This window comes from Stegostoma tigrinum, chromosome 5 (genome assembly GCF_030684315.1).
Source record: "Stegostoma tigrinum isolate sSteTig4 chromosome 5, sSteTig4.hap1, whole genome shotgun sequence".
In the NCBI taxonomy this organism is placed as follows: domain Eukaryota; kingdom Metazoa; phylum Chordata; class Chondrichthyes; order Orectolobiformes; family Stegostomatidae; genus Stegostoma; species Stegostoma tigrinum.
The window spans coordinates 128,633,734-128,656,406 of record NC_081358.1 but is presented as its reverse complement, the minus strand read 5'-3'; the positions used below and the strand labels follow the sequence as shown (position 1 = coordinate 128,656,406).

The 22,673-nt window shown below is 43.3% G+C and overlaps 1 protein-coding gene across 9 annotated transcripts in view; it reads right to left on the bottom strand.

Annotated features, from left to right (window-relative positions):
• Nucleotides 1–22,673, bottom strand: part of LOC125451757 (anion exchange protein 2-like) — a 259,376-nt gene that overhangs the window by 138,376 nt on the left and 98,327 nt on the right. For 3 of the 9 annotated variants that reach the window (XM_059646290.1, XM_059646297.1, XM_059646298.1), the window contains one exon: nucleotides 3,035–3,180. In XM_059646290.1, the coding sequence (XP_059502273.1) occupies nucleotides 3,035–3,079 (45 nt within the window). In that variant the 5' untranslated portion in view covers nucleotides 3,080–3,180. Of the gene's footprint in view, nucleotides 1–3,034; nucleotides 3,181–6,257; nucleotides 6,678–7,828; nucleotides 8,089–17,298; nucleotides 17,318–17,983; nucleotides 18,106–22,673 lie in introns of those variants that run through there. The other 6 variants (XM_059646293.1, XM_059646292.1, XM_059646294.1 and 3 more) reach the window with 6 other exon arrangements.

The window sequence follows — 22,673 nt, the reverse complement described above, 5'->3', positions numbered from 1 at the left end:
ACATGCAGTGACGCATAGTTTCAATATGGAAGTACACAGTCTTCACTTACGGGATCCATATCCCTCTATTCCCTACCTAGTCATGTATTTGCCCAGGTGCTTCCTGAATGCTGCTAATGTGTCTGCTTCCACCAGCTCTCCTCTAGCAACACATTCCAGGCACTCACCACCCTTTTTGTGAAAAACATGCCACACTTGACCCTTTTAAACGTCCCCCTCTCACACCTTGAACCTGTATCCTCTAGTAACAGACCCCTCCACCCTGGGAAAAAGTCAGAAGTCACACGACACTAGGTTATAGTCCAACAGGCTTAACTGAAATCTCACAAGCTTTGGGGCACAGCCCCTTTGTCACGAGTAGCAAGAGAGAAGAGCGCACAGACTCAGAATTTAGGCAGACAGATCTATGGCAGAGAGATCATGTAGCCCCAGATCTGAATGAATTCTAATTCCGGCTGCTGTAGGAGATGGGGGAGGAATTTACAGGGCCTCTGACAAAGTTTTAATTGCTCTCTGACCGCGGAGGACATGAGGGAAAGCTGATGTGACTCCACTTTTCAAGAAGGGTGGTAGAGGAAAAAGTAGTGAATTATAGACCAAATGGAGTTTAATTTAGGTAAATGTGACATGCTACATTTTGGTAGGGAAAACCAGGGCAGGGCTTATACGCTTAATGGTAAGGTCCTGAGAAGCGTTGCCAGACACAGAGAGCTTGGGGTGTAAGTTCATAGTTTCTTGAAAGTGGAGCCGCAGGTAGACAGGGTAGTGAAGGTGGCATTTGGCACTCTTGCCTTTATTGGTCACTACATTAATTATCGGAGTTGGGAAGTCATGTTGTCATTGTACGGGATATTGGTTAGGCCACCTTTGGAATACTGCGTTCAAATTCTTGTCTCCGTGCTATAGGAAAGATGTTGTGAAACTTGGAAGAGTTTAGAAATGATTTACAAGGATGTTGCACCAGGGTTGGAGGGTTTGAGGCTGAATAGGGCTATTTTCCCTGCAGCATCAGAGGCTGAGGGGTGACCTTATAGAGATTTATAAAATCATGTATAAAATGACATAAAATAAAATATGGGGATGATTACAAAGGATGAACGCAGGTAACAAAGATTGGCTGGAATGTTGACAGTGAGAAAGAAGGTCTTAAGTGACAGGAGGATATAGATGGACTGCTCAGTTGGGCAGATCATTGGCAGATATAATTTAACCATGATAAGTGTAAGCTGACGTACTTTGAAAGCAATAAGATAAGGCAGTATCCAATGAATGGTAGGATACTAGGAAATTCAGAGGGATAGAGGGATCTTGAGGTACTTGTCCACAGATTGCTGAAGAAAGCAGGGCAGGTTAATAGGGTGGTTATGAAGGGAACTTTCTTTTCTAAAAAGCAGTCATGGCATATATTATAAGAGCAGGGAGGTTATGTTGGATCTGTACAAACTCCAGTTAGGTCACAATGATTGTGATTGCACTGGAGTGAGCGCAGAGGAGACTTACCAGGATGTCTGCATGTGATGCAGCAGTTAGCCAGGAAGTGTGAAAAGCTTGGGTTGTTTTCTTTAAAGGAAAGAAGGCTGATAGAGGTTACAAGGTGTAGAGCTGGATGAACACAGCAGGCCAAGCAGCATCAGAGGAGCAGGAAGGCTGACGTCACAGGCCTAGACCCTTCAGAAATTTCCTCGTTATCTCAGATGCTCCAGCATTGGCAGTTCCTTCTAAGGCCAGTAGGGGACCTGATTTAGGCACAGAAGGTTGAGGAGCGTGTAATATGTGGATAAGAAGCAGCTGTTCCCTTTTGTTAAAGGGTCAATAACAAAGGGGACATAATTTTAAGATGATAGGCAGATGATTAGACAGGATTTGAGAAAAGTTCTTTATACCCAGAGGGAGGTGGGAGCCTAGAATGCACTGCCTGGGAGGGCAGTTGAGGTGGAAATCTCACAATCTTTAAAAAGCTCTTGAAATATCAAAACATTCAAGACTATGGGTGAAGCGCTAGAAAGCGAGACTAGTGTAGATTTAGAGTAGCTTTGTTGGTGCAGACTCAATGGGCCAAATGGTCTCTTTGGTTCCCAATGATTCTATAATCTGAAGGCTGAGGGGTGACCCCATTTAAAATTATCAAGCGTTTCAAAGCAGTAGATGTAGAGAAAATTCCCCTTGGGGACATAAAGCTAAAGGTCATGAAAAGAAGTTGGTGACTAGTAATCCCAACCAGCAATTTAGGAGAAACATCTTTACCTGAAGTCCTGAGAATGTGGAATTCTCTCCCGCATGGAGTGGAGGTGAAAAGAAATGGTGTATTCAAGAGGGAGCTACTGAAAGGATAGAAGAATGTGAGAGAATGAGGAGAAGGTGAGCTGATGGGGCTGGATGGAACATAAATACCAGCATGATCTCTATGGGCTGACTGGTCTGTTTCTAAGATGTACATCCTACATGAAATCTAAAATCCTCAAAAGAACTATGTCATGCAACACGAGTAGCATGGATAGTAAGACTGGCAGAAAAGTACAGTCAAGATACAAGAAAGAATTTGGAACAGTTCACTCGGTCCTAGGGTGAGACTTCACCACTTCAGTTCATTCATTTTTGAGCCTGGGAGGTTCAATCACATGTTGGGCCCATAAACCACATCATGAACAGGTTCTTTAGCCCGTGGATTACTAGCACCAAAGACTGCATTGAGGCTTGTTTGCATTATCAGCCGAAATCCAGCAATTTCATAGCGTGCAATTAATTTCAACAGAGATGTTTATGGTGCCAAACATCCATCGATTTGTGTGGCATTTAAACTGATGGTGAATCTCCTCATCATGACAAACTGCTGGATATTTAACAAACTCATAACTTTGTGAGTGCAGTTAATTCACTGGTATTTTACTACTACTCTGAAGCCGTTGTATTGTAATCCACTACAGTTAATATAACTCCCCCAACATCCTAAACCTCTAACATTCTCCAGAATATTCAGTTCCCAGGGTAATGCAGATCAGTTGTCCACACTGGAAGAAGGCTCATGGATACTTACACATTGAGCAACGATGTGAAGCTCTGGAGAACCTGGTGAGGCCATCGTACTGATTCAACTTGGTAACAGAACGCTGCTGAAGATGTCTCTTTTTAACCTTTTTCCTTTTCACGCAAATTCAGTGAATGTCTTTGGGACAGCATAACCTATAAAACAAGATTAAAAAGACACAAAGACCATCACTAAGATAATAAAATGTGAGGCTGGATGAATACAGCAGGCCCAGCAGGATCTCAGGAGCACAAAAGCTGACGTTTTGGGTCTAGACCCTTCATCAGAGAGGGGGATGGGGTGGGGGTTCTGGAATAAATAGGGAGAGAGGGGGATGCAGACCGAAGATGAAGAGAAAAGAAGATAGGTGGAGAGGAGAGTATAGGTGGGGAGGTAGGGAGGGGATAGGTCAGTCCAGGGAAGACGGACAGGTCAAGGAGGTGGGATGAGGTTAGTAGGTAGGAGATGGAGGTGCGGCTTGGGGTGGAAGGAAGGGATGGGTGAGAGGAAGAACAGGTTAGGGAGGCAGAGACAGGTTGGACTGGTTTTGGGATGCAGTGGGTGGAGGGGAAGAGCTGGGCTGGTTGTGTGGTGCAGTGGGGGGAAGGGACGAACTGGGCTGGTTTTGGGATGCGGTGGGGGTAGGGGAGATTTTGAAGCTGGTGAAGTCCACATTGATGCCATTGGGCTGCAGGGTTCCCAAGCGGAATATAGACCATCACTATTTTCTTTCCCCTTCCATTTTATCATTTTATTACGCACAAATGTTATGTCCACATTTGTAATGGACACAGTGTTTATCATATCTGCCTTGACATAACAACAGTCTCTCATCAAGAGCAGGCACTGAGGTAGGTATTTCATAGGTACTTTAGCATTTCACCCATTTGTTCCTCAGGATGTACCACTAAGGAACCCCTCTGCCACAAAAGCTCCAATACTCTGTTGCCCAGGTTGCTGCAAGGTATGTCAGGAACAAAAGAAGGGCATTTGGATCCTTAAGCCTCGCCCAATCTATGAGAATGTGTTTCATCAGCTACTCAAATCCACTTAGCTGTTTTTGATCAATATCTTTGATGTTTAGCCACAACACAAATTCATCTACCTCAGCCTTCAAAGCTTCAAGTGACACCATCTCAAACCCAGCCCATTCACAGTCTGCCATTAGAAGACTACCACAGTTCTATTCTGCTTTGTGTGGAACAATGCTCATTTTAGACATAGACATAGAATGTTACAGCACAGTACATTAATTTCATTCTTCAACAGTTCACCTCAATTTTTTGTTCCTTTCTACCAAAGGAAATCACTTTTCATTATCCAACCAAATTCTTTAAATCACTTAAAATGACAAGAACACCTCAGCCTCTAAATGTATGGGTTTATACACTAAGTCTATAAAACATTAACATAATTTAATCTTTTAAACCATACTATAATTCTAGTGAATTTGCTTTGTACTCTTTGTAGCATAGTTTAGACTGCCTGGGGTATGCTGACCAGGACTGAACGCAGTTCACGAGATGGCGGCTGAATAAGGCTCTGGGCGGCTGAGACATCGCTTTCTGATTTTGAAATTCAGTGCCCTTGGGATAAATACTAAAACTGTATTAGCCTAATGTGTAACTTTTAGAATTTGTCTCCCCATTTCTAGTGAATGTGTAGTGACCACTAAAATCAGTTCTTCCTCCCCTATAATTCCTAATCTCTCACCAGCGAACAGCTAGCCTGATCTGTCTTCCTCGGATCACAAGTTCATGTTTCCCAAAACTGAAATCCAACTCCCAAAGTTTTGCCCTCTCACTTGATACATTTGTATCCCTGGGTTTATCACTGAATCCTATGATGACTGTTCGTTTTATCTATGTTAAAAACATTATGTTCCTGAAAACTGTTCTGAATATATTCTAGAAATTCATTGCCTTTACATCTTTGATGCTGCGCTTCTCACAGTGACAAAATTACTCCAACAGCAGAGACTTGCATTCTCCAAAGGACAGAGCATTTAGGGATGAAGTAACATTTTAATGAGGTGTTTAGAACATAGAACATAGAACATAGAACAGTACAGCACAGAACAGGCCCTTCAGCCCACAATGTTGTGCCGACCATTGATCCTCATGTATGCACCCTCAAATTTCTGTGACCATATGCATGTCCAGCAGTCTCTTAAATGACCCCAATGACCTTGCTTCCACAACTGCTGCTGGCAACGCATTCCATGCTCTCACAACTCTCTGCGTAAAGAACCTGCCTCTGACATCCCCTCTATACTTTCCACCAACCAGCTTAAAACTATGACCCCTCGTGCTAGCCATTTCTGCCCTGGGAAATAGTCTCTGGCTATCGACTCTATCTATGCCTCTCATTATCTTGTATACCTCAATTAGGTCCCCTCTCCTCCTCCTTTTCTCCAATGAAAAGAGACCGAGCTCAGTCAACCTCTCTTCATAAGATAAGCCCTCCAGTCCAGGCAGCATCCTGGTAAACCTCCTCTGAACTCTCTCCAAAGCATCCACATCTTTCCTATAATAGGGCGACCAGAACTGGACGCAGTATTCCAAGTGCGGTCTAACCAAAGTTTTATAGAGCTGCAACAAGATCTCATGACTCTTAAACTCAATCCCCCTGTTAATGAAAGCCAAAACACCATATGCTTTCTTAACAACCCTGTCCACTTGGGTGGCCATTTTAAGGGATCTATGTATCTGCACACCAAATGTATCTGCACACCAAAGTGATTTTAGGATTTTCTGGGCAAGTTCAGGAGAAACCATTTCAGGATTTTGACCTAGCGACAGTGAGAGGGGGTTGGAGGAGAGAAAGGGAGGCACACAGAGAGCACGAGGGGGCGCATGAGCAAGGGGGAGCGAGAGCGGGCGCAAGTTGGGGGGGGGTTGGTTGGTCCAGAGCTATGGTGCACAATCTTAACATTAGAAATAGGCTATTCAGGGAAGATGTTAGGAAGCACATCTTGGGGAGTGAAGAGGAGAAATCTGGAACATTGTCATCCCGAGAAAAGCTAAAGTTGGAAGTGAACTGCACATTCCAGAAGTGATAAGATTCATTCTGCGTGAGGGTAAAAAGGGATTATGGAAGCTAGCCAAAAGATGGAAGTAATCCATGAATTAATTATTGAACAGACTTCGGCAGAATGCTGTCCTCCGTTCCAATGTACGTGAGCTAATTGAGCAAAGATTAAAAGCGGGTCATGCTGAACTGCAGGACAAACCTGAACTGCTAGTCTCCTTTCCTGCTGGTCTTTCTCTTTTAGCCTATACTTGAATATTTGTTTGTGATGGCCGGTATCACGGGCACAGTTCTCTGCCTGTTGGCAGGCCCTGTCCAATAATTAACACAGAAACTAGGATCAAGTACAGGCTGTTGAGCCATTCAAGTCTGCTCCAGCCTTCAATACGATCATGGCTGATCTTCTTTTTCAGTTTAACACTCCGGCTTTCTCCTCCTCCCCTTGATGCCTTTAAAATCTAAAATTTTATATTTCTTGAACACGTTTAAATGACTTGGACTTCACAGCCTTCGGTGGTAGAGAATTCCACAAGTTTACTACTCTGTGTGAAGAAGCTTTTCCTCATCTCTGTGCAAGAAGGTTTCTCCCATATCCTGAGACTGTGTCCCCTGCATTGAACGTCTGCAATGAAAGAATACAGATCTCACAGAAAATGACTTGAGATTTGTGTGAGAGAGAGTACATGAAAACTGTTGAATGTACATGTGGTAACATGATAGCCATGCTAATGATTAATAATCCTGTGAATGAAAGCTCTAAACTCACATTGGCAAGTCAAAGAAACTGAAATAAGTTTTTTTAAAACTATGAGATAAGCAAGTAACAATAAAAGTGACCGTGAAGCTGTCAGACTGCTGCAAGGACCCTGTTGTTTGATTACCGTGCTGTCCTGAACCAGTGTACTGGTGAGTCTACGTGTTTTAGTCTGACACCAGGATGGCTGAACCTTACACGTCACCTGAACTTTTAAGAAAAATTCCTCAATCCTGTCCCGCCATTCAACACTGTCATATCTGATTTGCTCCAGGTTTCAACTCTTCTTTCATGCCAGGTTAACAAAGCTATCAATCCCTGGTATTTCTCTTTGTTCTAAAAAAAAGATTTTCAGACATTTGCTATCGTCTGGGAGAAGACATTCCTTCCCAGACGTAGTCCAGAAAATCAGTTAGTAACAAAGGATAATTTAACAAGCAGACTTCCCAACCAACAGCCATGTCCTGACAGCGAATTCAAATCAAAAGGAGAAACTCTTTTGAGAGAGTGTTGGAGTCTGTTATTCATGACCACAGCTCACACCTGAAGCAGACGCATATCACCATCGAGGAACAGGGGTACGGAAATAGGGCAAGTACATGCAATAAAGAAACTGCTTGTGTGGAGGATTATCCTACAACCTCAACCATCTAGAAGGACAAGGGCAGCAGACCCAGGAGAACATCACCTGGTCCCCTCCAAGCCTCTCACCATCCTGACTTGGAAATATATCACTGTTCCTTCACTGTCACTAGGTCAAAATCCTGGAATTCCCTCCCTAATAGCAATTGGTGTGCCTACCCCACAAGGATTGCGGCAGTTCAAGAAGGAAACCCAGCACCATTTTCTTCCCAGGGCAAACAGGGATGAAAAATAAATGTCAGCCCAACCAGTAATGCTCACGTCTCATTAATAATTTATAAAAGCATGAACTGATGGCATAAGGGGCCTATACATAGGTTATCATTTCTATGTTGTAAGATTCTGTGTATCTAATTCAGTACAAGTAATGAGGATACCTTACAAGTCTTCTCCTTTGCTGATTCTCCGTTGCTCAGATCTGAAGTTGCTGAATTCCAGTAACAAAGTTTCTTGGCTCCAGTTCCAAGGCTCTCCCACTGCTAGCTAACCTTTTAGTTTTTCACATAACTCCAGCCGTGCTGTGCTTTGACAGCAGTCTCTGCTTCAGTTGTAATTATTAAGCTCGTGCCTTGCTAGTTATTTCACAACAGTGAACAATTCAGCGGCTCTGACTCCCATCAATCCTCTTTATAACTTCAAAAACCTCAACTGGGCCGAGTGAAAGTAAACAAGTTTGAATTCCAAAACCTTTCTTCATAACATGGATTCCAGGGATCACCTTAGTTACTTGGCACCATGCCTCATACAAAGCAGTTAATGAGCTAGCTGGGAGTTGGAGCTCAAACCTACACAGGTTGTTCAAGACAGGACAGGCTGATATCCCATACAGGGTACCTGTTTAACACACTCATTCACTCACTGGCTGCTTCCACCCAATAACCTTTGTTTGGTCAGAGAGTTTAAGATTTTATAGCAGAATAGCTCAATCAATGACTCTTTTCACTCTGACACCCCAGTCTGTCATTCCTGATCAAGTCAATCCCCATTCCCAGAATCACAGTAGTATTGCAGTGCAGGAGACCAATCGAACCATAATGTCTACATTGATTTCCCAAATGAATGTTTCACCCTAGTTCATGCTCCCTGTTACCGTACACATTCTTCCTTTCCAAATAACCATCTCATTCCCTTTGAAATCTTGACTGCTACTACCAGAGTCTGGCAGCACAATCCAGACCTGAATCATTCGCTACATGATTTCCTTATATCATTTTTGTTTCTTTAACTAACTCCTTAAAATCTGTACTAGCTCATTCTCAATGCTTTAATAAGTGGAAATGGTTTCTCCACATTTACTCTGTCAAGAACCCTCATGTTTTGAATACTTCAATCAGATCACCTCAGTGTTTGCCTCTCCAGGGCGAATAGCTCCTAAAATTTCCAATTTATCTTCATAACTAAAATTCATCATCCCTGGAACCTTCTCGTAAATCTCTTCTGCACCATCTCCAATACCTTCACATTCTTTTAAAAGTACTATGCCCAGAACTGGGCACATTATTCCAGGTGAAAACTAACAGAACATCTCATATAATTTCAATATAACCTCCTTGCTCTTGTTCTCAATGCATGAAGCTGAGAATGCTGTATACTTTATTATTATGCTCTCAATCTGTCTTGAACCTTTATACAGATGTCTCTGCTCATCCATCCCTTTTAGAGTGGTCCCTTCATTTTAAACATGTCACTCCAAGAAAAATGCATCACCTCAATCTCTTCCACACCGAACACCATTAGAGTTGCCCACACCATAACTTTTCTATGTCAAGTGCTACATCTTTTCTCAGCCAAACACAGAACATAGAACATAGAACATAGAACATAGAACAGTACAGCACAGAACAGGCCCTTCAGCCCACAATGTTGTGCCGACCATTGATCCTCATGGATGCACCCTCAAATTTCTGTGACCATATGCATGTCCAGCAGTCTCTTAAATGACCCCAATGACCTTGCTTCCACAACTGCTGCTGGCAACGCATTCCATGCTCTCACACTCTCTGCGTAAAGAACCTGCCTCTGACATCCCCTCTATACTTTCCACCAACCAGCTTAAAACTATGACCCCTCGTGCTAGCCATTTCTGCCCTGGGAAATAGTCTCTGGCTATCGACTCTATCTATGCCTCTCATTATCTTGTATACCTCAATTAGGTCCCCTCTCCTCCTCCTTTTCTCCAATGAAAAGAGACCGAGCTCAGTCAACCTCTCTTCATAAGATAAGCCCTCCAGTCCAGGCAGCATCCTGGTAAACCTCCTCTGAACCCTCTCCAAAGCATCCACATCTTTCCTATAATAGGGCGCCCAGAACTGGACGCAGTATTCCAAGTGCGGTCTAACCAAAGTTTTATAGAGCTGCAACAAGATCTCACGACTCTTAAACTCAATCCCCCTGTTAATGAAAGCCAAAACACCATATGCTTTCTTAACAACCCTGTCCACTTGGGTGGCCATTTTAAGGGATCTATGTATCTGCACACCAAGATCCCTCTGTTCCTCCACGCTGCCAAGAATCCTATCCTTAATCCTGTACTCAGTTTTCAAATTCGACCTTCCAAAATGCATCACCTCGCATTTATCCAGGTTGAACTCCATCTGCCACCTCTCAGCCCATCTCTGCATCCTGTCAATGTCCCGCTGCAGCCTACAACAGCCCTCTACACTGTCAACGACACCTCCGACCTTGAGAAGCTCGAAGTAGGCACAGGCCATTCAACCCCATTGTGCTAGCTCATGGCTGATCCACTGTGCTCAGAACCACCTCCTTTGTGATTGTAATTTCACTAAGTTCTCCTCTCCCTTCCATCCAAATTAGCAGCTATTACTGGAGTTTTATTGTATCCTCTAAAGATTGAAGCAAATATTTTTTGCCAAAAGAACTGCAGATGCTGTAAATCAGGAACAAAAACAAAGTTGCTGGAAAAGCTCAGCAGGTCTGGCAACTCTGACTTTTTTCTTCACAGATGCTAACATTTCCCTCTGAGGAAGGATCACCGGACTGGAAACGTTAACTCTCATTTATTTCATCTGCCATTTCCTTATCATCTCCCACTCCTCCCTTGTTTTACTCTATTCCTCTTCATATACCTGCAGAAATTATTGCGATCCATTTTTACACTTCTAGCTATCTTCCTTTAAAACTCCACTTTCTTCGTCCTGAGTAAACTTTTAGTAATATTCTGACAATTATCTGACTTGTCAATAACTTTTCTTTAAATATGACATTCCTCAACTTCCTCAGTTAACCAACATTGGTGGTTCCTTTGAACTTTTTTTATAGTGGAAAAATATTTATTCTCAGCATTCTGAAATATCCTCTTGAATATCTGCTAATTCTCTCATCTATCCCATAGCCTAGTATCCAGTTCACGTCAGCTAGCTCATTCATATCAGGAGAGTTGCCCTCATTTAGGCTTAAATCACTAATCTTAGATCCAATCTTCTCTCTTTCAAACCAACTGCAAAATTCAATAAATTTGGGCTTACCACTACTGAGAGGTACCTTAACTCTGAGGTCACTAATTAATCCTATCACTTTACACAATACCAAGGCTAACATAACCTGCTCTTTGGTTAGTTTCAAAACTGCCATTCTACGAAACTCTCTCAAAAGTATTCTACGACTTTATCCAGGACAAATTCCAATCTGGTTCCATGGTTTCGATGTAGATTAAAGTCACAACGCTTATTGCCGTCCCTTTATCACAATAAGATCATGACTCTTCATCCTACTTCTTGTCTACTTTGTGCCACATTGCACTTGTTAAGGGGCCTGTAGACTGCTCTCACTTGTGATTTTTTTCCCCGATACAATTCCTCATTTACACCAAGCCATTTCCAGAATATGAAGGGAGGTAAATGAGCCTGTAGCGCAGATTGAAATTGGTGGCTATGATGCATGTATCACAGAGACATGGTTGTTGTGGGATCAGGACTGGGAACAAAATATCAAAGGAAACACGTTGTATCAAAAGGATGGGACAATGGAGTGGATTGCCTTGGTAGTAAGAAATGAAATTAAATCGATAGCAAGAAGTGCTATAAAAAAAGAAGACACAGGATCAGTGCAGCTAAAGTTGAGGAACCACAAAAGGAAAAAAAGACCTGGCCTCCTAGCAGTAGTCGAGATATAAGAAAGAAAATAAATTAGGAGATAGAAAAGCAATATTACAATACTGAGAATCAGGTTAGTAGCAGATTCCAAGAAATGGAATTTATAGAATTCTACAAGATGATTTTTTGGAGCAGCTAATATCGGGAGAAGCTGGAATCAAATTAACTGCATTACAACTGAGTAAAAGTAACTAAAAAGGGATGTGGCAGGAGCTAACCAGAGTTGACTGGAAGAGCAGTCCAGCATGGAAGGTGGTGAAGCAGCAAAAGCAGGAGTTTCTGGGGGTAATTTGGAAGGCACAGCAGAAATTCATCCCAAGAAAGAAGAAACATACTAAAGGGAGGATGAAAACCATGGCTGACAAGGGAAGTCAGGGACAGTATAAAAGCAAAAGCACACAATACGATGAAGATTACTGGCAAGCCATGGGATTAGGGAGCCTTTAAAAACCGGCAGAATATAACTACAAAAGCAATAAGGGAGTAGAAGATGTAATATGGGGGTAAGGTAGCTAGTAATAGAAGAGAAGACTGTAAGTGTATTTTTCGGTATATAAAGATAAGAGAAGGGCAAGTGGACTGCTAAAAAATGAGGCTGGAGAAGTGATGATGGGAAACATATAAATGGCAGAAGAACTGAATAGGTGCAGTCTTTGTACCAGCCTTCATGATTGAATAAACTAACAGCATACCAGAATTTCAAAATAGTCAGGGGTCAGAGGTGAGAGTCGTGGCCATTACAAAGGAGAAGGTACAGGGGAAGCTGAAATGGCGTGGAAAGTTCTTTACACAGACGGTGGTGGGTGCCTGGAACGCGGTGCCAGCGGAGGTGGGAGACGCAGGCACGTTCGCGTCTTTTAAGATATATTTGGACATGTACATGGATGGGCAGGGAGCAAATGGACACAGACCGTTAGAAAATAGATGACAGGTTAGACAGAGGATCTCAATCGGCGCAGGCTTGGAGGGCCGAAGGGCCTGTTCCTGTGCTATAATTTTCTTCGTTCTTTGTCTGACGGCAGATAAATCATCCAGATGAGACTACAGTCCAGAGGTCTGAAGGAGATAGCTGAAGAGATTGTAGAAGCATTGGTGGTGATCTTTCTGGAGTTATTGCAGTCAGATTGGGTCCAAGAGGGCTGGGAAATGGCAAATGAATCATATCTGTTTAAGAAGGGAGGGAGTCAAAAGGAAGGAAATTATAGGCCAGTTCGCCTGAATTGTTGGTAAGATTTTAAGGATGAGATCGCAGAGTACTTGGAAGTGCGTAGTAAAATGTAGCTGAGTCAGCATGGCTTCATTAAGTGAGGTAATACCTAACAAATCTGTTAGGACTCTTCGAAGAGGTAACCAGCACGCTAGACAAAGGAGAACCGTTGAACATGGTCCATTTGGATTTCTGAGGTGCAGCACAGGAAACTGCCAAATAAGATATATGAGTCCATGATGGGCAAGATACTGACATAGATGGAGGACTGGCTGACTGGCAAAAGGCAGAGAGTAGGGATAAAGAGGTCTTCTTCCAAATGACTAGTGAAATTCCACTGGGGTCAGTGTTACAACCATAACAATTCAAGTTATACGTTATACATTAACGATCTGGACAAAGGAACTAAGGGCATCATTGCAAAGTTTTCGAATGACACAAAGATATCGTGGGGGTTGTTGGTGTAGACAGCCAAAACGCTCATTATTACAAGGAATGTCCTTGGTTTGACCAGTCCGTGGATGCTCAGTTTCTGGACTGTCATGGCAGAAGCTGGGGGTTCCCCATACAATGGGTTTCAAGATGCCCTCAACATAGCCAGAGAGGTTCTCACAAAGGGGCCCATTGTCTGATGCGATGGAACGTTCAGGTGTGTTGACTTTTTGTGTCTTCAGAAGGCAGCAGAAGTCTCCTATGCGAGTATGCAGGATGACAGTGCATAAGGTCTGAAGGTCTGCATCAAAAGGTTTGGATCAGCCTGTTGAGTTGATGGGGATGCTCTTTGGTCAGATCGGCAGGTAGCTGTCTGCAGCATTCCTGACTGTTCAGTTGTTGGTACACTTCCCTGTAGTAATCCATTCTAATCTGCATGACAATGGCTCCTCTTTTGCTGGTTTGATGACGATGTTGAGATTGATCTTGACTGCACAGATGGCATTGTGTTGTGCTTGGGTATCGTTCTGCACTATCTTGAGAATGCGGCTGATGAAACTGGCATTAACACATCTCCTGACGGCTTACAGAGGGCCTCCGACCAATGCAATACACCAGATACATCGATGACATTTTCTTGCTCTGGACTCATGGAAAGGAGTCACTGAAATGATTATACAACAATATCAACAAGTTTCATCCCACCAGACTTACCCATGGACTACCTTTGGGATCAGTCTCATTCTTGGACACACGCATCTCTACATCAAGGACGGACACCTCTATATCTTTCTCAACCACAAGCCCATGGACAACCTCACGACGCTGCACTTCTCTAGCTTCCACCCTAAACATATTAAAAATGCCATCCCTATGAACAAGCTCTATGGGACCACAGGATCTGCTCAGACGAGGAGGAAAGCGACAGACACCTGAAGATGCTGAAAGATACCCTCATAAGAATAGGATATAATGCTCAACTCATCGATCGCCAGTTCCAACGTGCCACTGCGAAAAACTGAAATGACTTCCTCAGAGGACAGACACAGGGCACGGCCAATAGAGTACCCTTTGTCATCCAGTACTTCCTCAGAGTGGAGAAACTACACCATGTCCTTTGCAGCCTTCAACATGTCTTTGATGACAAACATTTCACCAAGATCTTCAACATGCCTCCGGTTCTCACCTTCATACAACCAACAAACCTTAAACAGACCATTGCTCAAAGCAAACTACCCAGCCTCAAGGCATCATCCACATCACTACACAACCCTGTTACGGTAACCTCTTTGAGACATATCAGATAATCAACATTGATACTGCCATCACACATGGGAACACCATCCACCAAGTACACGGCTGATACTCATATGACTCGGCCAAAGTTGTCCATCTCATATGCTGCAGGCATGGATGCTCCGAGGCATGATTATTAGTGAGATCACGCAGATGCTATGGCCACAGATAAATAGACACTACGCAATAATAGCCAGACAGGAATGTTCCCTACCAGTCGGGAACACTTCAGTGGTCAAGGGCATTCAATCTCTGATCTTTGGGTAAGCATTCTCCAAGGCAGACTTCGAGATGCACAACAATGCAGATTTGTTAAGCAGAAACTGACAGCTAAGTTCCATATTCATAAATCCATAGAATCCCTCCTGCTTGGAAGCAGGCCATTTAGCCCATCAAGTCCACACCGACCCTCTGAAGGGCATCTCACCCTTACCCACCCCCCAACCTTACTTCTGCATTTCACATCCTATACACAATAGACAATTTAGCAATCCACCTAACCCACATGTGGGAGGAAACCAGAGCACTCGGAAGAAACTTACGCAGACAGAGAGATTGTGTAAACTCCACACAGACAGTCGCCCAAGGCTGGAATCAAACCCTGGTCCCTGGCACTGTGAAGCAGCGGTAACATAGAGTCATAGAGTCCTACAGCAAAGAGACAGGCCCTTTGGCCCAAACTGGCCCATGCTAACCAAAATGTCCAGCCACGCTAAGCCCATTTCCCTGCAGCTGGCCCATATCCTTCTATAAACATATTTGTCCAAATGCCTTTAAATATTATTAATGTACCTACCTCAAACCACTTCCTCAACCAGCTCATTCCATTTGCATACCGCCCTCTGCGTAAAAAGGTTGCCCCTTCGGTTCCCATGTATTCTTTCCCCTCTTACTTTAAACTAATGCCCTCTAATCCTCGATTCCCCAAACCTAGGAAAAATACGGAGTTCATTCACCCTATCCATGCCTCTCATAATCTTATACATTTCTATAAGAAGCCCCCTCAGTCTCCAAAGAGAAAAGGTCTTAGCTTGCCCAACCTCTCCCTATAACTCAGTCCCTCAGCTCCTGGCAATATCCTTGTAAATTTCTTCTCAACTCTTTCCAGTTTAATAACATTCTTCCTGTAGCAAGGTGGCCAAAAGTGAACACAATACTCCAATTGTGGCCTTACCAATGTCCTGTACAACTGCAACATAACTTCCAAACTTCTATTTTCAACATCATAATTGACGAAGGGCAGTGTGTCAAAAGTCTTCCTTACTGTCCTGTCTACGTGGGGCTCCGCTTTCAGGGAGCCATGCACCTGAACTCCAAGGTCCCTCTCTTTCACTACACTCCTTAAGGCCCCTCCATTCACCATGAAACTCCTACCTGGATTTGAATTTACAAAATGCAACACCTCATACTTATCTACATTAAATTCTATTTGCCATTTCCACTTCCCCAGCTGATTAAGTTCCTTCTGCAATTTCTGATAACCTTCCTCACTGTCCACAATACCGCCTATTTTAGTGTCATCTACAAACTTACTAATCATGCCTTGTACATTCTCATCCAAATCACTGATATAGATAACAAACAGCAATGGACCCATCACCGATCCTTGAGGCACACCACTAGTCACAGACCTCCACTCCAACCAGTATCCTTCCACTATTACTCTCTGCTTCCAACCATCAAACCAACTGTGTATCCAATTTGACAGCTCTCCCTGGACTTGATGCAATCTAACCTCTACAGCAAACCATCATCTGGATCCTTATAAAAGGCCTTACTGAAATCCATATAGATTATGTCCTCCGCCCTGCCTTCAACAACCTTCCTGATCACTTCATCAAAGGATTCTAACAAATTTGAGAGGCATCATCTCCCATGCATGAAGCCATGCTGACTACTCCTAATCAAACCCTGTCTTTCCAAATGCATGTATATCTTATCCCTCAAAATCATCTCAAGTGATTTATCTACTACAGACGTTAAGCTATAATTCCCAAGATTTTCTTAGCAGCTCTTCTTGAATAAGGGCTCAACATTTGCTACCCGCCAGTCTTCTGGGACCTCACCCAGGCTAACTTGATACAAATATATTTGCCAGGGACCCTACAATTTCTTCCCTAGCCTCTTGCAGGTTCTTGGATATATCAAAAGTAGGGATCAATAGAGCCCTGGGTCTCCATCAAGTTTTTTTCCCAGCGTGTAAATACTGCAGACTGCCTGAGTGCTGGGCAATTTTGGGTTTAAAAATGTCAAAACGTTCCCTTCTTTTTCTGTCCTATGGTCCTGTGTGTGGTTGCAGCATTACAGGATTCCCTATTCCCTTCCATGAGAAGGACACAGTCACCTCCAAGACAGTGGCTAAAGTAAGTGAGCCTGTTGCATGCATTTATTCGTGTGTGCAGACAGAGGTCACTAGCATGAGCACATCTCGCAAACATTTTGATGTGGAAACAGCATTTTAAAGGGAGGGAAATTTTGATATGTAAAGGCAACAGAGTAAACCAGCTTAACGTCAATCGCATCGATTAAATCTCCCCAAGGATGGAAAGTAATGGTTTCTCTGCTTCTGTCAAGCCCTTACAGGATTTACAGTTCCTTCCTGGTACCCATATAACTATGAGTCACTTTCACAAATAACTTTTCAGTCTCAGCGCTTCCCAGCCTTTGGCAGGACACCATGCCCTAGTCCAGCCTACCCGTGATAGATATTTATACATATCAACAACAGGGCACGGCTAAGAGTGACCTCCTATTCTTAAGCTTGAATCAACCTCCTCCATTTCCACATCAGGGCCTTTACCTGTCGGTTCACTTTCTTTGAGCCTTTAAGAAAGCCTTGTTTCCTGCAGCCTCATGGCTACAAGATGCACCAGCATTTAGTTGTTCGGCCTTCTCTTTGCGATTTTCTTTTTTGCTACAGTCACAAAGTGAGACAAAAGCTTTCTGCAACAGGTCTCTGATGTCTGCAATTACTGCGACATTGTCTTATCAGTACAGTCTCCCAGTGGAATTCTCTCCCTTTCTACTGCCTGCCTCACTTGAATGAGCAGAGCCCAGAGCTAAAGCTTTTCACTGCAGTCAGCAAACTTTCTCAGCAATTTTAAGCCTGAAAGGGAAATTGCAACACTCCCAAGTCCGCCTAGCATGCCGTTTTCACCCCCTCCCTCCGCCTTGTACACAACACTATTTCTCCCTGCCTTCTGCTGGACTAAGTACCAGGACAGAAGGGGGCATGTGCGCTGCTAAATTTAGTGAAGAACTAAATTCATTCTTCTGAGAATATTCACTTTCAAGTGCAGCAGTGTGGATTGCAAGCAAAGGCAAACGCAATTATCAAGCACACTCTCTCTCTCTCACACACACACACACACACAGTTACACATCTTCAAGCATCTATACTGTACTCAGACAAGGCACAAAGGATGACCTAGACTAACTCGGCATCTGTTAGAAAGAGAAAACCATAACATTCTTTGAAGACCTACTCACAAATACAGTCTTGCCCACATCTGGAACAGGTTTAAACGTATTGATTGTCTGTAAGGATTTTATCTAAATTACAGTCAGTAATACTGCAGCAACACTTCAGCCGAGGTCAAGTTTGTAAGTAAAGAGTGACTTGCAATGAGAAATTCTGCCCCCACTGTTTCGTCTCTGCCAATTCTCTCCCAGCACTGACGCTGCAACTTGCTGACACTCAAGGAGACGGCCAAGGTTAATGTATTTTCAAATTCTGCAGACACAGAGCAAAGTATATATTTACTCCTGCACCTCAATGAACTGCAAACACCAGAAACTCATGGATTCTTGAACACTCCAGTTGCCCAGATTACAACAAACTGTGTTGACAATTTTCTCTCGTACTCATGCATCCCCCACCCATTTTCTCTCTCTCTCTCTCCCTCTCTCTCACACACACACACACACACACACACACACACACACACACACACACACACACAAACACACACCTATTTTACTTCGTGTATTGAGTTGGGGTACATCTGTACCCTCAAATAGAATAGCATCTAATGCAGGCATTTAGTATCAACAGGAAACAGTCGCCCATCAAACACTTCCAGGACAGGAACAGCACAGGGTTAGATACAAAGTAATGCTCGCTTTACACTGTCTGTATTAAATACTCCCAGCGCAGGTAAAACATGAGGTTAGATACAGAGTAAACCTCTTTTTAGTATAACCCAGATTCATTCTGCCACTGTGTTTTTTGCCTTTATTTTTAATTGTCAATGAATTTTCTGGCAGCCCAGTTACTGCAGACTCCGTGGGAAGGGGAACCAAACTTACGGCGTGACCCATAATTGTCTCAATCCGAGGAACAGACTGCAGGCCGTTACAGCAATCACGTCAAGGAAATAGGAAGTTAAGGAGTGCATTAGATTGATAGAAAAAGCATATAAAAATGCAAAGTGATAGTTCCGAAGACTGAGATGAATCTAGAATCTAGCAAAGGAGGACTAAAAGGATAATGAAAGAGAAAATAAGCTACAAAGGCAAACTAGCAAGAGATATAAAACCTGACAATAACCTTCATTAAAATATAAACAAAGAGAGAGGTCAAAGTGAACAGAAGTCTCATAGAAAATGAATCTGAAGACATAATCATGAGGAACAAAGAAAGGGTAACTGAGTTAAACAGATATTTTGCATCAGTCTTTAGAGTGGAAGATATTTTGAGCATCCCACTGACAAAGAATACGGGGGAGGAATGAAGTACTATCACCATCTGTCGAGGAGGAATATGAGGCAAATCAATGGGGTTCAAGTCAATTAAGACTTAACTGCCTTGACAGCATACAACCAAGAATCCCTAATGAAATAGCTACAGCGATGGTGGAAGCATTGGTTATCATTTTCCAAGAATCCTTGGATTCTGGAGAAATATCTAAGATAGGAGTACACTTAAGAGGGAAACCAGGAAGGCAAGAAGGGGACATGAGATAGCTTTGGCCAATAGGGTTAAGGAAAATCCAAAGAGGTTTTACAAATACATTAAGGACTAAAGGGTAAAAAGAACCGCACGGTCGTCATGTGTGGAACCACAGGCGATGGGGAGACACTAAACCAGTATTTTGTATCGGTGTTTACTGTGGAGAAGGATATGGAAGATTGAGAATCTGGGGAAATAAATAGCCACATCCATATTAAAGATGTGGTGGTGCTGGACATCTTAAAATGCATAAAGGTGGATAAATCTCCAGGAACTGATCAGGTGCACCCTAGAAATCTGAGAAACTAGGGAAGTGATTGCTGGGCCCTTTGTTGAGAGATTTCTATCATTGAAAGCCACAGGTGAGGTGCCAGAAGACTGGAAGTTAGCTAACGAGGCGCCACTATTTAAGAAAGGAGGTAAGGAAAAGCCTGGGGACTATGTCAGTCTCACCGGTCCATCGGTGGTGGGCAAGTTGTTGGAGGTAAATCCTGCCTGTCAGGATTCCAAGTATTTGGGAAAGCAACTACTGATTGGGATAGTCAACATGGCTTTGTGCGAGGGAAATCATGTCTCACTACCTTAAGTTTTGTTGAAGAATTAACGAAGAGAATTGATGAGGGCAGAGCGGAGGACATGATCCATATGGAGTTCAGTAAGGCATTTGACAAGGTTCCTCATGGTAGACTAGTTAGCAAGGCTAGGTCACAAGGAATATAGAGGGAGAACTAGCTGTTTGGATAAAAACTTGAAGATAGAAGACAGAGGGTGGTGGTGGAGCTTTGCTTTTCAGACTAGAGGCCTGTAACAAGCAATATGCTACAAGGATCAGTGCTGGGTCCACTGTTTTTCATCATTTATATAATTGATTTGGAAGTGAACATGGGCGATACAGTTAGCATGTTTGCAGGTGACACCAAAATTGGAGTAGTAGTCGGCAGTGTAACTCAGAGCACAAGAGGATCTTGATCAGATGGGCCAATGGGCCGAGAATTAACAGCTGGAGCTTAATTTAGATAAACATGAGATGTTGCATTTTGGTAAAGTAAATCAGGGCAGGACTTATACACTGAATGATAAGGTCCTGGGGAGCAAAGAGGCCTTGGAGTGCTGGTTCATAGTCCCTTGAAAGCGGTGTCCCAGGTAGTTAGGGTAGTGAAGAGGGCATTTGGTATGCTTGCCTTTACTGGTCATGCATCTAGTACAGGAGCTGGGAGGTCATGTTGCAGCTGTACAGGACATTAGTTAGGCCACTTTTGCAATACTGTGTGCAGTTCTGGTCTCCCTGCTATAGGAAGGATGTTGTGAAACTTGAAAGGGATCAGAAAAGATTTATAAGGATGTTGCCAAGTTTGGAGAGTTTGAGCTACAGGGAGTAGCTGTATAGGCTGGGATTATTTTCCCCCAGAGCATCGGAAGCTGAGGGGTGACCTTCGAGAAATTTATAAAATCATGAGGGATATGGATAAGTTAAATAGACAAGGTCTTTTCCCTATGGTGGGGGAGTCCAAAACTTGAGGGCATAGGTTTAAGGTGAGCGGGTATAGATTTAAAAGGGGCCTGAGGAAATGTTTTCACTCAGAGAGTGGTGTGTGTATGGAATGAGCCTACAAGGGAGGTAGTGGGGGCTGGTACGATTACAACATTTAAAAGGCATTGGATGAGTGTATGAATAGGAAGAGTTTAGAGGCATATAGGCCTACATTTATTTACAATATCTGGTCAGCATGGATGAGTTGAACCAAAGGGTCTGTTACTATGCTGCATCTCTATGACAATGATTGGAAAGCTGCCAATGTGATATGCCCATTCAAAAAGGAGTGAGGGTAAAAGTGAATTAACCCAACACCTACTACTGAAAAACTATTGGAATCAATTATCAAGGAAGGAATAGCAGAACATTTGGAAAATCATAATCTAATCAAGCAGAGTCAGCATGACGTCATGAAAGGAACACTGTGTCTGTCTCTAAAGTATTAAAGTTTCTCAAGGGGTCTCACCCAGAATGGATACAGCAACATAGGAATAGGAGTAGGTCATTCAATCCTGAAGCCTGTTCTCCCATACAATGACAACATGGCTGATCTGCGACCTAACTTCATATATCTGCCTTTGGCAGGGGAACCATTGTTTATATTTGGATTTTCAGAAGGTAAAGTCATAAAACAAAAGCTCATGGTGTTGGAGGTGGGATGTTGGCATGGATAGAGAATTAGCTAATGGGCAGGAAACAATGGGAGTAGGGGATAACATTGTGTAGAGCTGGATGAACACAGCAGGCCAAGCAGCATCAGAGGAGCAGGAAAGCTGACGTTTCGGGTTGATACCCTTCTTCAGAAATGGGGGAGGGGAAGGGAATTCTGAAATAAATAGGGAGATGGGGGAGGCGGTTAGAAGATGGATAAAGGAGAAGATAGGTCGAGAGGAGACAGACAGGTCAAAGAGGCGGGCGGGGTTGGAGCCGTAAAGGTGAGTGTCGGTGGGGAGGTAGGGAGGGGATAGGTCAGTCCAGGGAGGACGGACAAGTCAAGGGGGCGGGATGAGGTAAGTGGATAGGAGATGGGGGTGGGGGTTGATGTCAGAGGACAGGTTAGGGAGGTGGGGACAAGCTGGGCTGATTTTGGGTTGCGGTCGGGTTAGGGGAGGTTTTGAAGCTTGTGAAGTCCACATTGATACCCTTGGACTGCAGGAGTAAGGGATTCTTTTAGGTTGGTGACCTGTGATCAGTGGGATTCTGCAAGAATCAGCACTGAGGCCGCAACTGTTTACAATATATATTAATGACTCAGAGAAAAGGAAATGAGTGTAGTCAAATTTGCAGATGACACAAAAACAGGTGGAAAGGCAAGTTATGAGAATAGCGTAGCGAGGCATATCGTTAGATTAAGTAAGTGGAAAAAAGTTAGCAAATGGAGTATAATGTGGGAAATGATGAAGTTGTTCATTTTGGAAAGAAGAACAGAAGGGCAGAATGTCATTTAAATGAAGGAAAAATTGCACCAAGTTGCAACGTAAAGGGACCTGGAAGTACTTGTGCATTAAACAAAGAAGCTAGCGTACAAGTGCAGCAGGTAATCAGGAACAGTAATGAAATGTTGGCCCTTGTTTCAAGAGAACTGAAGTAATAGAGTAGGGGAGTCTTACTGCAACTGAGAAAGATGCTGGAGAGACCAAAATCTGGCGTACTGTGAGCAGTACTTTTTTAAGGTAAGGTGACATTTCAC